At 39.3% G+C, this 20237-nt stretch overlaps 2 protein-coding genes across 2 annotated transcripts in view; one reads left to right on the top strand and one right to left on the bottom strand.

Annotated features, from left to right (window-relative positions):
- The window catches only part of slc30a9 (solute carrier family 30 member 9), a 990624-nt gene that overhangs the window by 341414 nt on the left and 628973 nt on the right, over positions 1-20237 (bottom strand). The gene's annotated exons all lie outside the window — the stretch shown is intronic.
- Positions 17228-20237, top strand: part of atp8a1 (ATPase phospholipid transporting 8A1) — a 338290-nt gene continuing 335280 nt past the window's right edge. Inside the window, 1 exon segment of the mRNA XM_051928331.1 lies at positions 17228-17713. Coding sequence (XP_051784291.1) covers positions 17665-17713 — 49 coding nt within the window. The 5' untranslated portion in view covers positions 17228-17664.

Below are 20237 nucleotides of genomic sequence, written 5' to 3' on the forward strand. Positions count from 1 at the left end.
TAGTTCTAGCCAGTGAGTGCTATGCTATTGGTAAATGCATTATTCCAGAGTTTTTGGGCCCTACACCTAATGGCTCTGCCTTCCTTGGAAAGTTTGACAATTCAGCAAATACATTCTACTTCAACAGTTTAAAAATGGTATACAATTAAAATGAAAAGAAACACTTACAGAACTGTAAGTTCTATTCTTATGTAATACCCAACAAGATCAAATTTACTTGTAGAGCTAAAATAAAACAAATCCGTTTGACAAAAAGCAATGTCATTTACCAAATTATATAAATTATAGTTATTACAGTGCTCAATTTATTATTTTTCACTCAACTGTTACTTGGTAACCATGAAGTGTTACCATGGCAAAAAAGTGACATTAACCCAATTTGTATTTCAAATATCCTTTATTTCTTTCTTATTTTTACTATTAAAACAAAAAAAAAACTTGCTGCATATTCTAGTAGTTATTAGCCAAAGCAGAAAATGATAAGCTGTAAAAGAAATCCAATATTTGCAGTTAATAATTGAATGACAGTTTTACTGTATTGCGCAGAAACACATGGTGATCACTCTGTTTGGCTTTGTGAGTGATATAGAAGGGAGTGAGAAACATACCGATATGTTTTATACATTCACACATGAATACAACTTGCTGGATGACCAGGAATATACTGCTACCTAAGAAGAGTTGCATAATATACCACAGAGCAAACGTCCTCACAGGTGGCGCAGTGGTAGTGTTGCTGCTTTGCAGTAAGGAGACTGTGGAAGATTGTGGGTTCGCTTCCCGGTTCCTCCCTGTGTGGATAGCGCTTTGAGTACTGAGAAAAGTGCTATATAAATGTAATGAATTATAGGTGGTGAGATTTTAGCTAGGATAGGAACCAAAACAGTAACATACAGAGAAAGAGAAACCCAAGAAATAATTTCAAAAAAGGGTGGTCAGAAGGTGTATATTACATGTTGAAATGGACGGCACACATGGACTGGCATCCCGACTGGGATTGAACAAGGATCCTTACCCCACCAGGAGACCAGTACAATGGAAGGACTGGGGGAGGGGAGCACTAATAAATATTCCTTCACCCAAAACACTTAGGGGCAGCCTCCTTGGGTTACGATCCCCACATGGATGACTGCAGGGCATGTTGGAACCCGTAGTCCCATAAAGAAAGCCTTGTTGGGTTCTGATGGGATTCACTATCCCTACTTTTTTTGGGATTGACTTTCCGATTGACCCGAAAGTTCTTCCATCAGGCTATGCCCTAGCACTGGAAGTTCTCCTGGGTCCAATATAAAAGAGGCTGCTCGACCTCTTCCAGGCAAGCCAGAGTTGGGTGTAGAGGATGGACAAAGCTCATTTGGGAAAAGTGGAAGTGAAAAAAGAGAGAGAAGAATTGTATTGTATTTGGTATATACTACTTTTGAAGTCTTTGTGCAAGGTATTTAGTGAAAATAAACCTTATTTATTATACTGGACTTGGGGTGCTGCAACTTTCCATGGCAGTCACAATGTATAAAGTAATTCAAGTTAAGGAAAGCTGCATCTACAAGCCATCTTATCCTAAGAAGTAGGACAGTTCCATTCATTAAATTTAGAGCTGTGCACATAAGGGCTTCAGCTGTTTCTAATTCCATCAGATTGTCACTCCAGTTGAAGAAGAGCTCACTTTCTTGTCTAAGTATTGTGAAATGTGCATATGCAACTTACCATACAAACATTGGGTTTTATGAAAGAAAACCTGACAGGGGAAATTGTGTATATTAATGGCAACTCTGACCCATGCATATGAAACATTTTGGAGAAATTGGAAAATAAAAACACGCTTGATCATGTAGTAAAGTGCTGCCAAACCAGCTAAATAGCGACTCACACACAAAATAATACATATCACCCAGATATTATTATAATATGCATTGATCTGACAAACACATTACACCTCAGAAGTGATAAATATGATGTACAGTCTGTATTTTGGTTCCATTTTAAGAGGATCTATGCTGTGTATTTGCACCAAAAACTTTCTTGGTTAGTTTATAACGGTTACCTGTTGTCACTTCTAAGGGAATTGGCCAGCAGGTCAGGAATATCTCAGCCAGATTTCACTCCATCATGCTCACAGTACTGAAAGCCACTAACTGACCAATGAGGTGCTATATCCAGTTTTCGTTGGGGTGCACATACATGAAACATAACACATTTTTGATGAAAAGGCAATTTACAAAGTGTCTGATTTTCCTAATTCAATTAGAGCAATTTGCTGCAATCATATAGTAAAATATGCACCTATCAAGAATGAAGCTGCTTTTGTTAACTGTGAGCAGTGACATTCCATTAATGCACAAGTCATCTGTGATGCCAAGATGAGACTGACAAACATTGTGGCTCAGTGGCCTGGGTCAACCCATGATTCATTCATTTTGACGCAAATTAATTTTGGCAGACCTGATGGCACTGTAAATGGAGGCTGGTTTATTGCTAAGGCATCTGTCTGAAACCTGTTTTTCATATGGCCTGTACTATTCATTGTACCAGCAATCGTGTCATTACATGTGTCATGTACGCCTTTCCCTAACTCCCAGACTGCAGATTGCACAGCCAGATATTCTTGAAAGCATGTGGTTGTGTCTGGATGTATTAGAAGAGAAGTTGCTGTACCAGCCAATGAAGTTTTGCAGCATCGTGACTGCATATGTATTAGGTTGCTTAGCCTTGTCCAAATATGGTTGTGCATTCTAGGTGCATTAATGAATGCACATTTACAAGGTGATTGTGATTTATAAAAGGTAAACTGCATAGAAATGTGTGTACTCTAAGTTTTATAAATCTGATTTTTTTTTATTTGGCACATATTTTCATGCTCAAAGCCACATAAAGTTTTATAAGTGATGCCCCTGGTATAATAGGAAATACACTATTTACACTTGTTTATGAAAATGTTTATGAAATGAAAATGTAGGAAATAGGTTTAATTGTAGCATATGTCCAATCAAGAATTTTCATTCAAAATTTTGTTGCATGGATTAAATATGTTAAAAGATTATATTTATGTATTTTCTACTTTTGAAGCTATCGTTTAAAGCAGTTAACAAGCAAGATGCAACCTGAGGTACCCAGTTGTGACATGAAATTAATTATTAACTTGGATGTTCCGGTTGCTCATGGGAAAAATAACCATAGTACTTAAAACTTTTTTTTTCCTTGGGATAACAGCTTTTCTTTAGTTCACCCTTTAAGTATCTGGTAGTTGAGTCATGGCAACTGGACTTCGTTCTTGAAGTCCAGTTGCCATGATTCAATTACCAGATAATTTCACCAGGATGACTGAGAATCTTCACAGACTTCACCCTTTAAGGCATTTTATAATATGTCAATTCAAAGAGTAAGGCATTTCACTATGTGCCAATTTAAAGTGTTAATTTGTTTAAACATTCTTTCTTTTGATGTGCCCAAAATTCAATGCTCACAGTCATGAGGATTTAGAAGGTTTGATTGGATAATTCACTGCCTGATTTCATTATGGTTAAAGTTTGCATATACATTTCCCTCCATAATGTTTGGGACAAAGACACATTTTTCCTTGATTTTCCTCCTCTGATCCACAGTTTAAAATTACAAATCAAACAATTCAGATGTGATTAAAGTGCACATTGCAGGGTTTCATTTAAAGGTTATTTGCATACATTTCAGTCACACCATGTACAAAAGACAACACTTTTTCTATTTATCTAAATATGTTTATTATTAACAAGAAACAGTATTCTGTAAGCAACATAATGAGGAGGAATGCAGTTTAAGAAAAACAATTAATAATATACAGTAATGTGAAATATAAAAATATTTTTTATGAGAATTAAAATTTAAATGGGGACTTGCACAAAGAGCAGGGATGTATTTCCTCTTTTCAGCAAGAACAAAAATAAGCCACTGAAGTACCCAGGCATGCAATTAATTAAAGCAGTGTGTCATTGATAAATTACCTACCTGAAAAAAGGCCAGAAATCACAGCAATACCCAAAGAGCATGGCTGAAAACCTCTGGACTAACCAAATGTGGTGCAAGAATGAATACAGAAATTCTTTAACACAATATTTATCAGGCAGGACACTTTGAACTGTGAGTTAATACCTGCATGAATATTTTAGAGACAAACTGTAATGACCATGGTTATAACAAATACATACTCCAGGGTATTTGGAGCTTCAGATAAATACAGTACACAGACAGCTCAATCTACTAACATGAAGGCCGTTGCAAAGGAAATTCTTAATTGAAAAATGCTTACATAATAAACTCCTTTTCTGTAGTAACATAACCAATTAAATACATCAGCATTCTCCTGGACTGTTCCACTGGTAAATTATCAGTGGTTACCCACAAATTGAAGTTGTTGTTTTGTCTTAGTCTGTCCTGAAATACAGAACTTGGAATATCTAACAAATGTTTACTTTGTAATATTATAATATTGATAATTTCTTATGATATTAATTTGTGATGGCTCCAGCCAATATGCTTCATGCTTAGCAATAAAATGATGGCAGGCGAAAACGCATCACCATTCAGATGTAATCTTCCACATTCATAGAGGAAAATTGTATGTACTGCATGTACATGCGAGACGTGACTGCTCTCAGAAACTGACAGCACAAGAGCTTGACATAGCTGTCATAATAGGAGATAATGCATAGATTTTTTTTTGGCATGAGCACGGCTTAGGTGCCAAAAGAGTACATCCAGAGAGTTAAGTCTGACAATGACAAACAATGACAAACTTTGTGAGGTGTAGATAACAAAGCAAACATCTGAAACATTGTTGTTTCTGAAGTAAACATCTAGCCTCTTGCTGGAAATATCTGCCCTTGTCTCTCCTGCAATCTCGAAGCAATTCATTTTACAATCTTATCCTTCTTCAACTTTCTGCCTCCCAGGTCAACAACTCTTCTGGCTCTACAATCCGCAACAGGATTCATGCTGTTCAGTTAGTAAAGAGCTGGTTGGGGGTTGCTCCATTAGGCAGTTTTTCCTGTCCACCTTTCCTCATTTTAATTTCTTTTTTTTTTGCTTTCTTCGCCTTGTGCTCCTAAATGGTGCATGTGCTAGTTTACCCACTGATTCTTTCTCTCTCTCTCTCTCTCATTATATTTCTGGTTAAACAGCTGTCTAAGATGGGGTGGGGTGGTTGGGCACTGGTTGCAATCCTGTTAAATGACAACAGAAGTAATTCATTAAATTTTAACAGATGAATTAACTACCACTCAAGATCAAAGTCTCAAAGACTCAAAGTCCATTTCCTCAACTCTTCAATGCCCCAACCACCAAAATAATGTAACAGTTCAACACAGTACACACTCACTTACACCAGGCAAATTAAATCCGAGGATATACTTAATGCTATGTGACGCGTGAGCTTGAGGACACTGCTGCTACACAAGTAGTGTACTGACTATACTTGGGCACGTTAAGTAAATCTGGAGGATTCCACCAGGTTACAGTGCAAGAAATGATCACGGTGAGAAAACAACATTCGGTTTCACTGTGTTGTGAGTTGAGGGAAGAAAGATGTTAAAAATGATAAATTCTTTGCATTCTGATGCTGTTGCAAATGTGCAAAAAAAAGACAGCAACAGAGACACAAAAGATGGTATGTAAGACCTTTAAATGTATTGAGTTATTATGATGGGGAATATGCAATGCTTGCATTGCCTATCACTAGAATTACCAAAGCCTACGAAAATACTTGTAAACCCGGCCCACCTTAAATCTGTTCGCACCTCTCCGTCTTGTAAATGTGTCAGTAAGTGCAAGAAGCAAGCAGCCTACTATCCCATCACCCCACCGCCGCAGCAATGGCAAAAAGCGCTCCTAACTCAAGCCTTGATTATCTGGGAGTCAGGTACTGGGAGCTGTATAGTGTAAATAATATATCGTGATTTGGAACACATGCACTTCATGTGTGTTCGGTGTCTACAAAGATCTATGTAAGTGTAGCATGACAGAAACGTTGAACACATACCTAAAAGACAAACTTTGTTCATGTTTTAGTACTAACGACAAAATTTTGACATGAAGTGTATAATGTGTGAAGACTGAAGTCCAAATATCAAATAAGCATTTTCACAAAAGGTACAAATATAACAGAACAAGTTCGCTTTTATTCAAGAATATAACCGAAGAATAACTGCATTGTTACAACTGCTTTGGTAGTACAGCGGTAAGAACTACTGACTCATAATCAGGAGGTTGTGAGTTCGAGCCTTGCCGTGTCACAAAATACCTCCACGGTATTGTGCAAAGCCCAGTTTGTGATTATGTTTTATGATGGTCCTTATATAAAAACATTTACATGTTACTTATATAAAAGCCAGATAGAATGTTATTTACCTTGATTTATTTACATATCTCCTACAGTGTAAAGTCACAAGTAGACTGCAGAGCTTCCTGTGTTTGATTGACATGGGCATACTCACAAACTACATGTGTACTGACTACTGAAGTGACTTCAGCTGCAGGTGGAAGCTCCTGTTGCACCCTATGCAACTGTGTTTGATCTTATTCAGGAAAAGATCCCAGTCCCCCCACAGGAGAAAGACTTCCCGAGCCTAAGGTCATAAAGCTTATGAAACTGTTTCTGGACAAAGGCAGAATCGTAGCAACAGTTGCGTGGAGCTTCCACCTGCAGCTAAAGTCACTTCAGTACACATACACTGCATCAGCGTGCCCGTGTCGATCAAATACAGGAAGCTCTGCAGTCTACTTGTGACTTTACACTGTAGGAAGATAAGTAAATAAATCAAGGTAAATAACATTCAATCTGATTTTTATATACAAAGTACATGTACAGTGACGGAAAAAGTGCAACGGTAGCTTCCACCTGCAGCTATAGACTCTTCAGTACACGAGCGACTCTCCATGCTAGTGTTTAGATCTAGATGGTGTATGTGCCCAAAAAAGAAGTCTGACTGCATTCTTGTACCATTGCTCGTGTACTGAAGTGTCAGCTGGTACTTTTCGTGGCATTACACATGTAATTTGTGAAAATGCCCTTGTCGATCAAACACAGGAAGCTCTGCAGTCTTCTTGTGACTTTACGTTGTAGGAAGATAAGTAAATAAATCAAGGTAAATAACATTCAATCTGGCTTTTATATAAGTAACATATAAATGTTTTTTATATAAAGACCGCCACTAAACATAATCACAAACAGGGCTTTGCATGATACCTTGGCGAGGTCTGTAAGCTGTGCTGTTTCAATGAAGGACAGGTGTGGGGCAGACTGACTGGCAGGATTACGCTGGACCTCTTGCTGCATCCAGACTGTGCCATCTTTTGCCTTTACGCCTGGTGCAGCTGCGTTATTCTTACATGTGAGTGGACGTTTCTTGCAGGGAGGGCTTCTGTTCTCTTTCTATGATGTAGAACCCTGTCCTCATCTGAGTACACCTCTTTTATAGCACATATTTATTTGAAAACTAACAGTGTCAGATTGGGGCGAGTGTGAACGCGACTGAGAGAATAAAACTGAATTTAAAAAAAAACCCTAACCTTTACAAGTACCATACATTTACACCAGCAGTTACAGACTCAAATCAAATGTATGTTTTTATTGTATAATAGTAACAATACGAGCAGCTCACTACTCAAAATGTTTATTTTTTGACGTGGCAAGGCTCAAACTCGCAACCTCTTGATTATGAGTCAGTAGTTCTTACAGCTGTACTACCAAAGCAGTTTTAACAATGAAGTACACTAACCCGATTTCTTTTTCTTCGGTTATATTCTTGAATAAAAGCACACTTGTTTTGTTATACTTGTACCTTTTGTGAAAGTGCTTATTTGATATTTGGACTACAGTCTTCACACATTATACACTTCATGTCAATATTTTGTCATTAGTACTAAAACATGAAAAATGTTTGTCTTTTAGGTATGTGTTCAACATTTCTGTCATGCTACACTTACACAGATCTTTGTAGACACCGAACACACATGAAATGCATGTGTTCCAAATAATGATATATTATTTACACTATACAGCTCCCGGTACCTGACTCCCAGATAATCAAGACTTGAGCTGGGAGAGCTTTTTGCCATTTCTGCGACCGTTGGGTGATGGGATAGTAGGCTCAGAAGAGATAAGCGTTCTGAGCTTGAAGTATAAACCGGCCCATTTAGTAGCTACTGACTCTCTTCTTCTTCTTCTTCTTTCGGCTGCTCCAGTAAGGGTTCGCCACAGCAGATCATCTTCTTCCATATCTTTCTGTCCTCTGCATCTTGTTCTGTTACACCCATCACCTGCAAGTCCTCTCTCATCACATCCATAAACCTTCTCTTGGGCCTTCCTCTTTTTCTCTTGCCTGGCAGCTCTATCCTTAGCATCCTTCTCCCAATATACCCAGCATCTCTCCTCTGCACATGTCCAAACCAATGCAATCTCGCCTCTCTGACTTTGTCTCCCAACTGTCCAACTTGAGCTGAACCTCTAATGTACTCATTTCTAATCCTGTCCATCCTTGTCACCCCCAATGCAAATCTTAGTATCTTTAACTCTGCCACCTCCAGCTCTGTCTCCTGCTTTCTGGTCAGTGCCACCGTCTCCAACCTATATAACATAGCCGGTCTCACTACCGTCCTGTAGACCTTCCCTTTCACTCTTGCTGATATTGGTCTGTCACAAATCACTCCTGACACTCATCTCCACCCATTCCACCCTGCCTGCACTCTCTTTTTCACCTCTCTTCCACAATCCCCATTACTCTGTACTGTTGATCCCAAGTATTTAAACTCATCCACCTTCGCCAACTCTACCCCTTGCATCCTCACCATTCCACTGACCTCCCTCTCATTTACACACATGTATTCTGTCTTGTTCCTACTGACCTTCATTCCTCTCCTCTCTAGAGCATATCTCCACCTCAACAATTAGGTTAAAAACTCCACTGCCATCTCTCCTAAACACCTCCATGCTTCCACAGGTATGTCATCTGGACTAACGGCTTTTCCATTCTTCATCCTATCCATAGCTGTCCTTACTTCCTCCTTGGTAATCTGTTGCACTTCCTGATTCCCTATCTCCACATCATCCAACCTCTTCTCTCTCTTGTTCTCTTCATTCATAAGCCTTTCAAAGTACTCTTTCCATCTGCTCAACACACTCTCCTCACTTGTGAGTACGTTTCCATCTTTATCCTTTATTACCCTAACCTGCTGCACATCTTTCTCAGCTCGGCCCCTCTGTCTAGCCAATTGGTACAGGTCTTTTTCTCCCTATTTAGTGTCCAACCTCTCATACAACTCATCATACGCTTTTTCTTTAGCCTTCGCCACCTCTCTCTTCACCTTGCGCCTTATCTAGCTACTGACTCTAAGAGCCAATTTATACTTCACCCTCAAAACAAGTACACATGTGCATCATGGATGCACAGTGATCCCAGAATTCTTTTGATGTGCTCTCTGAACACGTCGTCAGAAATTAATGTGATGCATGCATGAGTTGCAGTACCAGAAAAAAATATGTGTGACATGTGTATTCAAGTTTTTGGTATGTGACATACCAAATCTGTGTGTTTTGTTGTTTGATGAATGGTTCGATGCAGTGAAGCAAAATATCAAACTTAAATGCTGACATGTTGTATTCAATATATTCATGGTACTTTTTTTCATCCATTTTTCACATGGGCAATATAAGCATTGAATATTCCCCATTGTAATGACATGATACATTTAAAGGTCTCACATACCATTTTCCGTGTTGCTGTTTTTTTTTTTTTTTTTTTGCACTTTCACAACAGCATCAGAATGCAAAGATTTTTTTTCTTTAACATTTTTTTTCCCATAACTACCAACACAGCAAAACTGGACATTGTTTTCTGACCGTGATGATTTCTTGCACTGCCACCTGGTGGAATCCTCCAGATTTACTTAAAGTACACACGCAAGAATAGTCAGTATGTTGATTGCTTAGCAGCAGCATCCTCAAGTGCACTCATTTCAAAGCATTAAGTATATACCCGGCCTAACATGAACAACAGTGGGTTGCCAGAGGATACTGGAATGTTCATGAAGAATCCGAACAACTTATAGACAACTAGCCGAAATTACATATTACTAAATTTATTAAACTTAAAACTGTTTGAATTTGGTACAGAACTATTGTTAGTATATTCTTTGTTTTATCTTCAGGTGCAATGAAGCCCATATTTCAATAAATAAATATAGAGGCAATGTCTTGGAGCCAAAACAAAAATAGTGAAGGTAATTTTTGATTAAACAAAAAAGTTAAATGCAATGAGTGGGAATCAGACCCAAACTTCTTGGTTAAAAGGTAGTGGGTGTAACTATTAAACCACCATACCAACTTGTTTGGTGCTCTTTGACTGTCAATAGATCACATTATAGTATATCAAACCACTTACTATTTTGAAACTGCTGAATTTGTTTTCCATGTTTGCTTGGGTATTATTTCCAAACTTTGCTGTAATTTTAGAATCAGAATCAGATTTATTGGGCAATAAATTGTAATTGTAATAATAAATTGTAACCTATTTTTGTCATGTTTAGGCACTGATCCAAACCACACTGTTATGGATGAGCTGAGAATAGACTCAATGACTGCTGTGTAAAACTGAATCAGCAGCTCCTGTGGAAGGTTGAACTTCTTCAGCTGTCACAGGTAGTTCATTCACTGTTTTGCCCTTTTAATGATGGATCCTACATTGGTTTATTTCAAGTCCCGGGAGATTATACTGTACACCCCAGAAACATCCACAACTTTCACAGCAGTATTAAGTATGGAGAAGGGGCATAATATTGTGGGACCTCTGCTAAAATTCACTGCCATCTTCACAGTTTTGAGAGTGTTTAGCTCCAGATTGTTCTGACTATACCAAAGGACCAGCTGCTCAACCTCCCGTCTGTATGCAGACTTTCACCATTTCTGATGAGCCCAATGATGGTTGTATCATCCACATATTTGATAGGTTTGACTGAGGGGTCCTTAGAGGTGCAGAGAAGGAGAAGAGCAGTGGGGGGAGCACACATCCCTGGGGGGCTCCCTTTTTGATTGTACAATAGCTAGATGTGAGTTTCCCCAGTTTCACCTGCTGTTTCCTATTGGTCAGGAAATTGGTGATCCATTCACAGGTGGAGGCAGGGACAGAAAGCTGGGTGAGTTTTGAGTGGAGGAGATTCTGGATTATTGTGTTGAAAACAGAGCTGAAGTCTACAAACAGAATCCTTGCATATGTCCCTGGGTTGTGAAGATGTTGCAGAATATAGTGTAGACTGTTGTTCACTGCAGCATCCATTTTCCAGTTCTCTCGATAAGCAAACTGAAGGGGGTCCAATAATGGAGATGCAATGTCCTTCAAATGAGCTAACATCAGTCTCCCAAAGGTCTTCATGACCACAAATGTCAGAGCAACAGGCCTGTAGTCATTCAACACTTTACACTAAATTTTTTGGGGATTGGTATGATATTGGGTTGTTTGAAGCATAACTTCACACAACACTAATGGTTTGTTGTAAATATGAGGGAAGACAGAGGTCAGTTGATCAGCACAGATTTTTAAGCAGGATGGTGAGACCCCATCCAGACCTGATGCTTTCTTAGTGTGTTGTCCTTTGAAGAGCTGACACACATCCTCTTCAGAGATATTTAATGCAGGGTTAGTGGGAGAATCTGTGTTGGGTGGATAGGGAGTTGTATAAATCTGTACACTGAAAGGGCTGACAATGTCCTTTTTATTCTGTGGCTTATCAAACCTGCAATAAAAGGCATTCAATACGTCAGCCAGCTGGTGATTCACTGTAATATGGGGGGATGTTTTCCTGTAATTTGTAATATTTTGTAGTCCTTTCCAAGGTTATCATAGTTAACGAAAACTAAAATCAAAGCTGAAACTATTATTAAAAAAAAACATTTTCGTAAACTGAAATAAAATTATTAACAAAGCCGAAATGAAAACTAGAATTAAACGAAACTATTAAAGTACAGTAGCTGGAAAGACTAACTGAAAAAATCTAATAATATACTAAAAATACTTTTAGTTTTCATTTTTGAATGAATATTCTTGTCATTAGTCTTTAATCCTTGTAACTTTTAACTTTGAAACAGAAAGTAATCCACCACGAGCCACCCGCATATATTCATCTACTGAATGGCGGCTGGTGGTGGAGGGCTGCTGTTCACACAACATTTGCGTTGACAGTTCAAGCTGAATACAGGCACGTAACAAAGTGAAATAGAAAGCGATTTACTGTGCTGCCTTTCTTTATGCTTGATGTAATTCAAACACCTGAAATCGGAATGTGCTGATCAACAAAACCTTTACCGTGAGACAGAAAAATCACAAGTGAGTAACGTTTCAGTTTATTTCTCAGGTGCCTGCTTTGCTTGCATCATACAATATCAGCATATTGTTACTGACCAATCACTTTTGCTTTAAAAAAGTCATTTAACAACGTAGCAGTACAAACCTGCCAACTGGTGAAAAACTAAACCTACTAATGTGTTTTTGTATTTATTCTATATTTATTAATTTATCTTTTTTTAGTTTATATTCACAGCTCAAAATACCTGATATTGTGAAAATAATCCAGTATCAGAATTATGTTTTAAAATACTTGTCCCCCTTTTTTCAATTTTTCTCTCCCTCTCAAAATAGATAGTTGAAATATTATATACTTTTTGTTCTTAACATCATACATTTTGCATACCAGGGATTTTTCCTGCCTTACATCCAAACCTACTGGGGTAGGTTTCAGGTTCCTGCGATCTTGCCCTGGATAAACAGGTTCAGATAATGTATATATTGTTCCTAATCTCGGATGCTGTCTCTGTTGTTTTGTGCACGTCCATACACCGATTACCTGCTCTTGCTCTGCTCATTAAGGGTTTAACCTTGACACTAAATGCTTGTTTTTCTTGGTTTCCCTCAGTAGAGCCAGTTGGAGTCTGCAAACTGATTTAAGCCTAAGAGTCCTGTTCTTCCTAAGCCCACGTGATTTTCATGATCACACATGTCAGAACACAGTAGAATCTATTTTCTGATGTTTGATATCTTTTCAGGCCTGCAGATTAGGGCTGTCTTAACGCATGGGCACGCTGGGCAGTTGCCCGGGATCCCCACAAGATTGGGGGCCCAATGCTAATCAATGTATGATGTGACTTGTTGTCAATAAATAAATACTATACTAAACTATAAATATTTGTTATTGTGTTATAAATGGACATTGGCATTCACCTCTGATTTAGTATCACGGTCACCTCTGCAACCTCATGTGCATGTATGTGTATGGATCTCACGCACTACATAACATAAAAGCGTATATGTTAATGTCACTTCAACTCAGCTCTTGCAAAGAAATTTCATAAATGTTTGTGTTGAACACTTGATTAATAATAAATAATTTATAGTAATTTCATACTGTGCCATCTCAATCTGTGTGTATCATTTATATGTTGATGTTTTTGTGTTTTTCAAGGCTCATTTTATATTGTTCAAATGCTTGTGTTGATTAAACTTTGCTGTACAGCATTTTTAATACATTTTATTATGAGATCTGAGTTACCTGCGGGGTTATGACCACTTACTTCAACATCAAGCTGCCCCACAGGCTATGCAGAAACATATATATGTCAAAAATCTTACGTATGCATATACACTAATGACAAAGAAACAGGGTTGGACAGATGGTGTAATTGTGAGCTATTACACTAAAAACCACAAACGGTACTGAACACCCCCCCTCCCCCCACAACTTCAGACCATAACAAAATAGTGAAAGAAACTCTTGCATACAAGATACAGCAAATAGGTTGGATTCAAACCTAGATTTTTTTGGCTAAAAAGTAAGCATGTTAATTATCACACTTCCATCACAATTTGCATGGAGTTGTTTCTCTGTTGGTAGATCATGCTGTATAATTCCTTTTCACTTGCTCTAAATCAGAACCATCCTTGAGGGGTGGGGCAAAGCCAAATGTTATAGGTTAAAAACCTGACTTATGCTGAGGAGTTGGTGTGTAACAAGTTTCAGTTCAAGTCAGTTGCTTGAAAAACAAAGCTGTGCTGAGTTAAATTATACTTTTGTATTTTGTAACACAATGCTCTTTGATTGAAAGCAGCAATGCTTTTCAAGTTCATTCCTGGTGGCATCATGGGGCTGCAGGTTTTTCCAGTCAGTTTCACAATCAATGAGTCATTTACCACTAATTGATATCTTTTAAATAGTTTTTTTTTCTTCTTTTCCTTTTTTTTTGCATTCAGAAAATCATCCTAGTATCAGATTTGCAGTTAGAAGAAATATAGAAGTGCATGTATTTTTGCCATCACTTTAAATGCTTAATTCTGTTTCTTATTTTCTGATTAACATACATATTTGCTGTAGAATTTGCACCCTTAATATAATGACAATTAACAAGTGGCAGAGCAAACACAGGGACAAACAACACTGAATGCTGAAAAACTGCAGTTACATGACTTTATTGTGAGAACCACAAGTGAATTTACTAGTAAACTAGCTGTGCTACCAGTCTAAAATGGGTTGAAATCTAAGTAATCAACCTAGACCTTACCATTAACATTTGCAGTGCAGCATGCAAAGTGTACATCTATGTTAAATGCCATTTGGTATGGTATTTGTAAAAGCAGTGTTAATGTTTGTGATGTACCATCTATTGGAATGACAAGTACAATGTATTTCTACAACACAATAAAGTGTGCAGAAAGTGAAGGGGTCTAAATATTTTCTGAATCAAATAAAATCAAGTTGAAATTTATTGTCACATTCAAGTTACACATACAGTACAATAAGTAGTGAAATGTTTAGTTGCTCAATTCCAATGATGTGCATCTAAAAGGAATACAAAGGACAATAACAATAATACATTACTTAATAAATATCAATAAAAATCATTAATATAATTACAAATAGCGGAGTGGTGGCTCTGAGGCTAAGGATCTGCGCTGGTATCCCAAAGGTTTCCGGTTCGAATTCCCGTCACTGCCAAAAGAGATCCTACTCCGCTGGGCCCTTGAACAAAGCTCTTAACCTTCAATTGCTCCAGGGGTGCTGTACAATGGCTGACCCTGTGCTCTGACCCCAAGGGGTATGCGAAAACTGACAAATTCCTAATACAAGAAATTGTATAAGGCGAAATAAAAAACAAAAAAAAATAAATGATAAATAACAAGTAAATAAATAATTTAAATAACTTGATGTAGGAGACCTAACAATAGGGCATCATGTAGTTCTAGACACTTTTGCAATTCAAGATGCAGAAGAACTGTGGAAAAAGCTCTTCCTTGGTCTTCAGGCAGTGTTATCGTTTTTATGACCTCAGCACAGAAAAGACGCCACTGCTCAGATGGCTGGCATCACTGATCATTTTATTTACCCAGGAAAAGTAAAATGAAATTCTGATGAGGATGAAGATGACAATTTTAAAATCCATGATAAAATCAAATTTTAAACCCAACATCTCATGGTATAGGTGTCCTGGAAATTAAGGAGAGCACACCCAGTGATGTGTTCAGCTCCCTGCAGAGCTTTGCAGTCTTGCTTTGTGTTGTTCCCAAACCAGGCACTAATACTTCCTGTTAGGATATTTTCAGTGGTGGATATGTAGAAGTTCTTTACTAGCTGGGAGGCCAGTCTGTGGTGTCTGAGGTGGCAAAAACATTTGTTGTGCCTTATCTATCAAGGTATTGATATGTTTGGATCAGGTCAGGTCCTTTGTAATGTGAACACCAAGGTATCTGAAACTGCCCACCCTTTCTCCCGTAGAGCTGTTAACACTGATGAGTGGTAATGTCTCTGTTATCTTCTCAAAACTTCCACAATCAACTTCTTTGTCTTGCTGACATTCAGGAGTAGGCAGTTGCCCTGACACTAGTGTGATGGGCTCTCCACTACTTTTAGGTTAGCCTGCTCATTGTTGTTATATACCAGGCTTACCACAGTTGTGTCATCAGTATACTGAGCATGCTTGGAGTTCTCCCCAAAGATTGCATCTAAATGGTGTGCATTAATGCTTACTAAATACCAACTAAAATTTAGCAATCCCAGTTTAGTAATGTTTGGATTAACACTGAAACATACAAATTAGGAAATAACAGCTTGCATAATTATGGCAGGAAATTAGTTAAAATTTGAACTGGTTGGAAAAACACTGCACTGCTGTACAGAAACTACAGATGTTTAAAATTTGGAGTACAATTTTCCATATAAATGCCTAGGCACTGTTATTATTTTAAAACAATTCTGCTCGAATAAATGAATGACTTTTACAACTGTTGGTGTTATGGCCACAATACCATAATAGCGACAATAGGAAACTGCACTATATTCGATATACAAGCTAAACCCCGTTATACTAAACATGCCAATAGACAATAACCCAAATCTACTCTCCAACACGTGACCTCACCGCCAGAAGCCGACTTTCCGGTCCCTCGATTCCAAAATTACTTCTCACTGACAGCGTGAACGTGATTGAAGATGTTCCACGAGGGGGAAGGGGTGTCTTCTCACAATCACGTGACGCGCTCTCTTGTCTCACCATTAGTCACAAATGAAGAATGCGTTAAAACTATTAACGATGGGCTTCCGATCCGTACATTTACCATTCGTATTATACAGCACATCCGTTTTGTAACAGTGGACGCGTTGCGTGTTGTAGTGCTCTGACATATTACGTGAAAACAGCAAACTCTTCACGTTTCGGTTCACCTAACGGTTCGTATTTGAATGAAACTCTTCTTTTACCGTACAGACATCAAACCTAAGAGATGCACACATTCAGTCTTAGTGCTGCCCACGGTGTGATAAGTGGCGATACATAACGCGCACAGCTCTGAATTCGGTGTTCCTCTATATAAACACGTACAGATAACACACCTCGTAACTTTGAAAGGCAGCTGCAGCGTGCTTGCCGTGAAGCACGTCGTCTGGATGTTGTCACTCGCAATGTCGCCTCTTTGTCTTGGGGTTCCGCGATTGTGTAGTTAAAATTGAATGGATATCAATTGTGACCTGTTACTAAAGAGCTACAAGTCAACGCAAAAGGGATTTCGAAAAACAGAGAGAAAAGGGTCGACCAGCTCACTCGGTTTCGTTTCTTGTAGTAGCGCTGCGTCTCCACGAGCGGCCCTTGTGTGCGGCAGGCCGGCGCCTCCCGCTCATCGCCGAGCAGTGGTATACGCCGTAGTAAAAGAAAGCTCCTTCAGTGTCACTTCAGTTTGGGAAACGAGGGCGCCTTTTCTCGCTCGATCTTTTGACCTGGGGGCGTGCAGGGTGGGGGGAGTTGCCTGCTATCTTGTCAACACAAGCCTACCCTAATCAGTGCTGTTGTCTTTCCGCCAACGAGCCGTGTGAGATCTGACTTGGGCTTTTTGGCTTATCTCTGTTTGCAGCGTTATCCCCTCCCCTTCACTTCCCACCCTGTGGTCGGACGTCAGGTGCAGATGCGGATGAGAAGCTCTAGCGATCGGCGTAAGGTGTTCGAATAGCATACGCGGGGCGGCTTTGAAATTAAAGCGTTCGCCTGTGAAGGCGAAGAGGCACAGTAAGAAAGAAAGAGGGGCGTGGGAAGAGTTACAGTTTGACAGGTGCCTTTATCCTCTGCTGCCGCCGCCGCCGCCACCACCACCACCGGACTAAATCGGAGGCATGCCGGCTGTACAGAAAACTGTGTCCGATCTACGCTCCCGGGTGGAAGGTAAGTGGCAACTTCAGCTCGAAGTGGCATTTGCCCTATTTAAAAATCAGCATCCACATATAAAGCTGATGTCTGCTTCCTTATTACACAACGTAAAGGCAGCTGTCATTGCATACAAGTCGAAATGGGGTCGTATTTCTCCGCTTGGGGAGAGGAAAAAATAGACTTCTGTAATCATCCTTGGCAGCCAGGATGGTGTAATTATTATTATTATGCTGTTCTACGAAAATTTGTTAGCTAACAAGTTAATTTCATGCCTGTGACTTGACTTGGCATTCCTCAATGAGGTTGAGGGCGACGACAGGTTAGTAGCTAGACAGATGCGGGAAAACGGAAGCTTTCCGATTGTGCTTTTTGTTTGTCTGGTAAAAGGAAGTCCACTACAAAACGAGCAAAAAAGAAGTACAACTTTGCAAACAAAAGATTGCATCTGAACGGTGATACCCAATTTCCATTTTTTGGGACCGATGAAGCAGCCTTCCTTTCCAAGCAACAAATCTCTTTTTTCCCCCCAAGAACCATGCTGTATGTGGTGGTCTGCAGCATCGCCGATATGGCAATATACCAGTGCTGCACGACCACAGACTGTACAATCCGTGCTGTATTATCATAGTCTTTTTATATAGCGCCTTTGACTACTAGTGAAAAGCTGAACACGTACGCGAAGAGATTCCGCAAAAGTGTACGCCGTCCTTTTGTGGTTCAAAGTTTTTAACGGTATGCAATAAAGCAGTGAAAAATCGCCTTGCTTTCTTTGTAATGCAGCTACATCTCATCCTTCCAATTGTCTTGGGTAATGACATGTGTGAGATAATGGGAATGAATCAGATTGTCATTATAGGTATGATCTGATTGGCTGGCCATGTGTGCATGGGAGAAAAAAATGTTTTGCCTCAGCAAGAAGTTAAACTAAAAAACTGTAGTATTATTGAAAATATTAAAATCCTGAACAGTCATAGAAGTGAAAGTAATTTATTTCTATAAAGGGTTCATAACATTTAATGAAGGATTTCAGTAAAGGTATAAGGTTTTCTTATCATTCTGGTTTGTTGTGGCATTCCAGCATTGATTAATATTCCTTATCTCTGTGTTAGGAGTAAGCTCTGAGTGTGATAACTGCAACTGTAACGAAGATGGTGACCCACTGGATTTTATGTTGTCCAGTTCCCAGTCTTACAGTTATACACGCCATAAAGTCAGAACACAGACAAATGAAGTGTCTCCCTCTGAACCTCGAAGTTGAGCTAGTTTGATCTGAGCATTTGAAGTCAACCTGCTAAGCCAGTAAATCATGGATTACTGGTATGTTTTTAGTGGCTGTGCTTGTCATGTCGTCAGCTCAGATAATTGTTAAGTGTAATGATGCTGATTTCACTGACTACCAATATGAGCAATTCATGATCATGAGAAAAGCATCTAGATACAAATGCTTGAATAAAGGAAATTTAAGTAGAGTAGCTGAAGGTTTTGTGTAGATGATTATCACTTAAAGCGCATTTCTTCTGAAATGTATTTTTATTTGGTCCTCCCTCTTTTTTAATATTACATATAACTTTTGCAAACTACCTTGCAGAGTAATAGATAGATTAAAAACAATATTAAATTAAAGAGTGATAAAAAATGCAGGTAAAAACAGACAATAGCTTTGTATAATGTTAACGTTTACCCCCCTGGGTGGAACTGAAGAGTTGCGTAGTGTGGGGGAGGAACAATCTCCTCAGTCTGTCAATGGAGCAGGACATTGACAGCAGTCTGTCACTGAAGCTGCTCCTCTGTCTGGAGATGATACTGTTTAGTGGATGCAGTGGATTCTCCATGATTGACAGGAGCCTGCTGATTGCCCATCGCTCTGCCACAGATGTCAAACTGTCCAGCTCCATACCTACAGTAGAGCCTGCCTTCCTCACCAGTCTGTCTAGGCATGAGGCATCCCTCTTCTTTATGCTGCCTCCCCAGCACACCACTGAGTAGAAGAGGGCACTTGCCACAACTGTCTGATAGAATATCTGCAGCATCTTATTGCAGATGTTGAAGGACGCCAGCCTTCTAAGGAAGTATAGTTGGCTCTGTCCTCTCTTGCACAGAGCATCAGTATTGGCAGTCCAGTCCAATTTTTCATCCAGCTGCACTCCCAGGTATTTATAGGTCTGCACCCTCTGCACACAGTCACCTCTGATGATCACGGGGTCCAGGAGGTGCCTGGGTCTCCTAAAATCCACCACCAGCTCCTTGGTTTTGCTGGTGTTCAGGTGTAGGTGGTTTGAGTCATACCATTTAACAAAGTCCTTGATTAGGTTGCTATACTCCTCCTCCTGCCCACTCCTGATGCAGCCCACGATAGCAGTGTCGTCAGTGAACTTTTGCATGTGGCAGGACTCCGAGTTGTATTGGAAGTACGATGTATATAGGCTGAACAGGACCGGAGAAAGTACAGTCCCCTGCGGCGCTCCTGTGTTGCTGACCACAATGTCAGACCTGCAGTTCCCGAGACGCACATACTGAGGTCTGTCTTTAAGATAGTCCA

Source organism: Erpetoichthys calabaricus, chromosome 5, assembly GCF_900747795.2.
Source record: "Erpetoichthys calabaricus chromosome 5, fErpCal1.3, whole genome shotgun sequence".
Classification (NCBI taxonomy): Eukaryota; Metazoa; Chordata; class Cladistia; order Polypteriformes; family Polypteridae; genus Erpetoichthys; species Erpetoichthys calabaricus.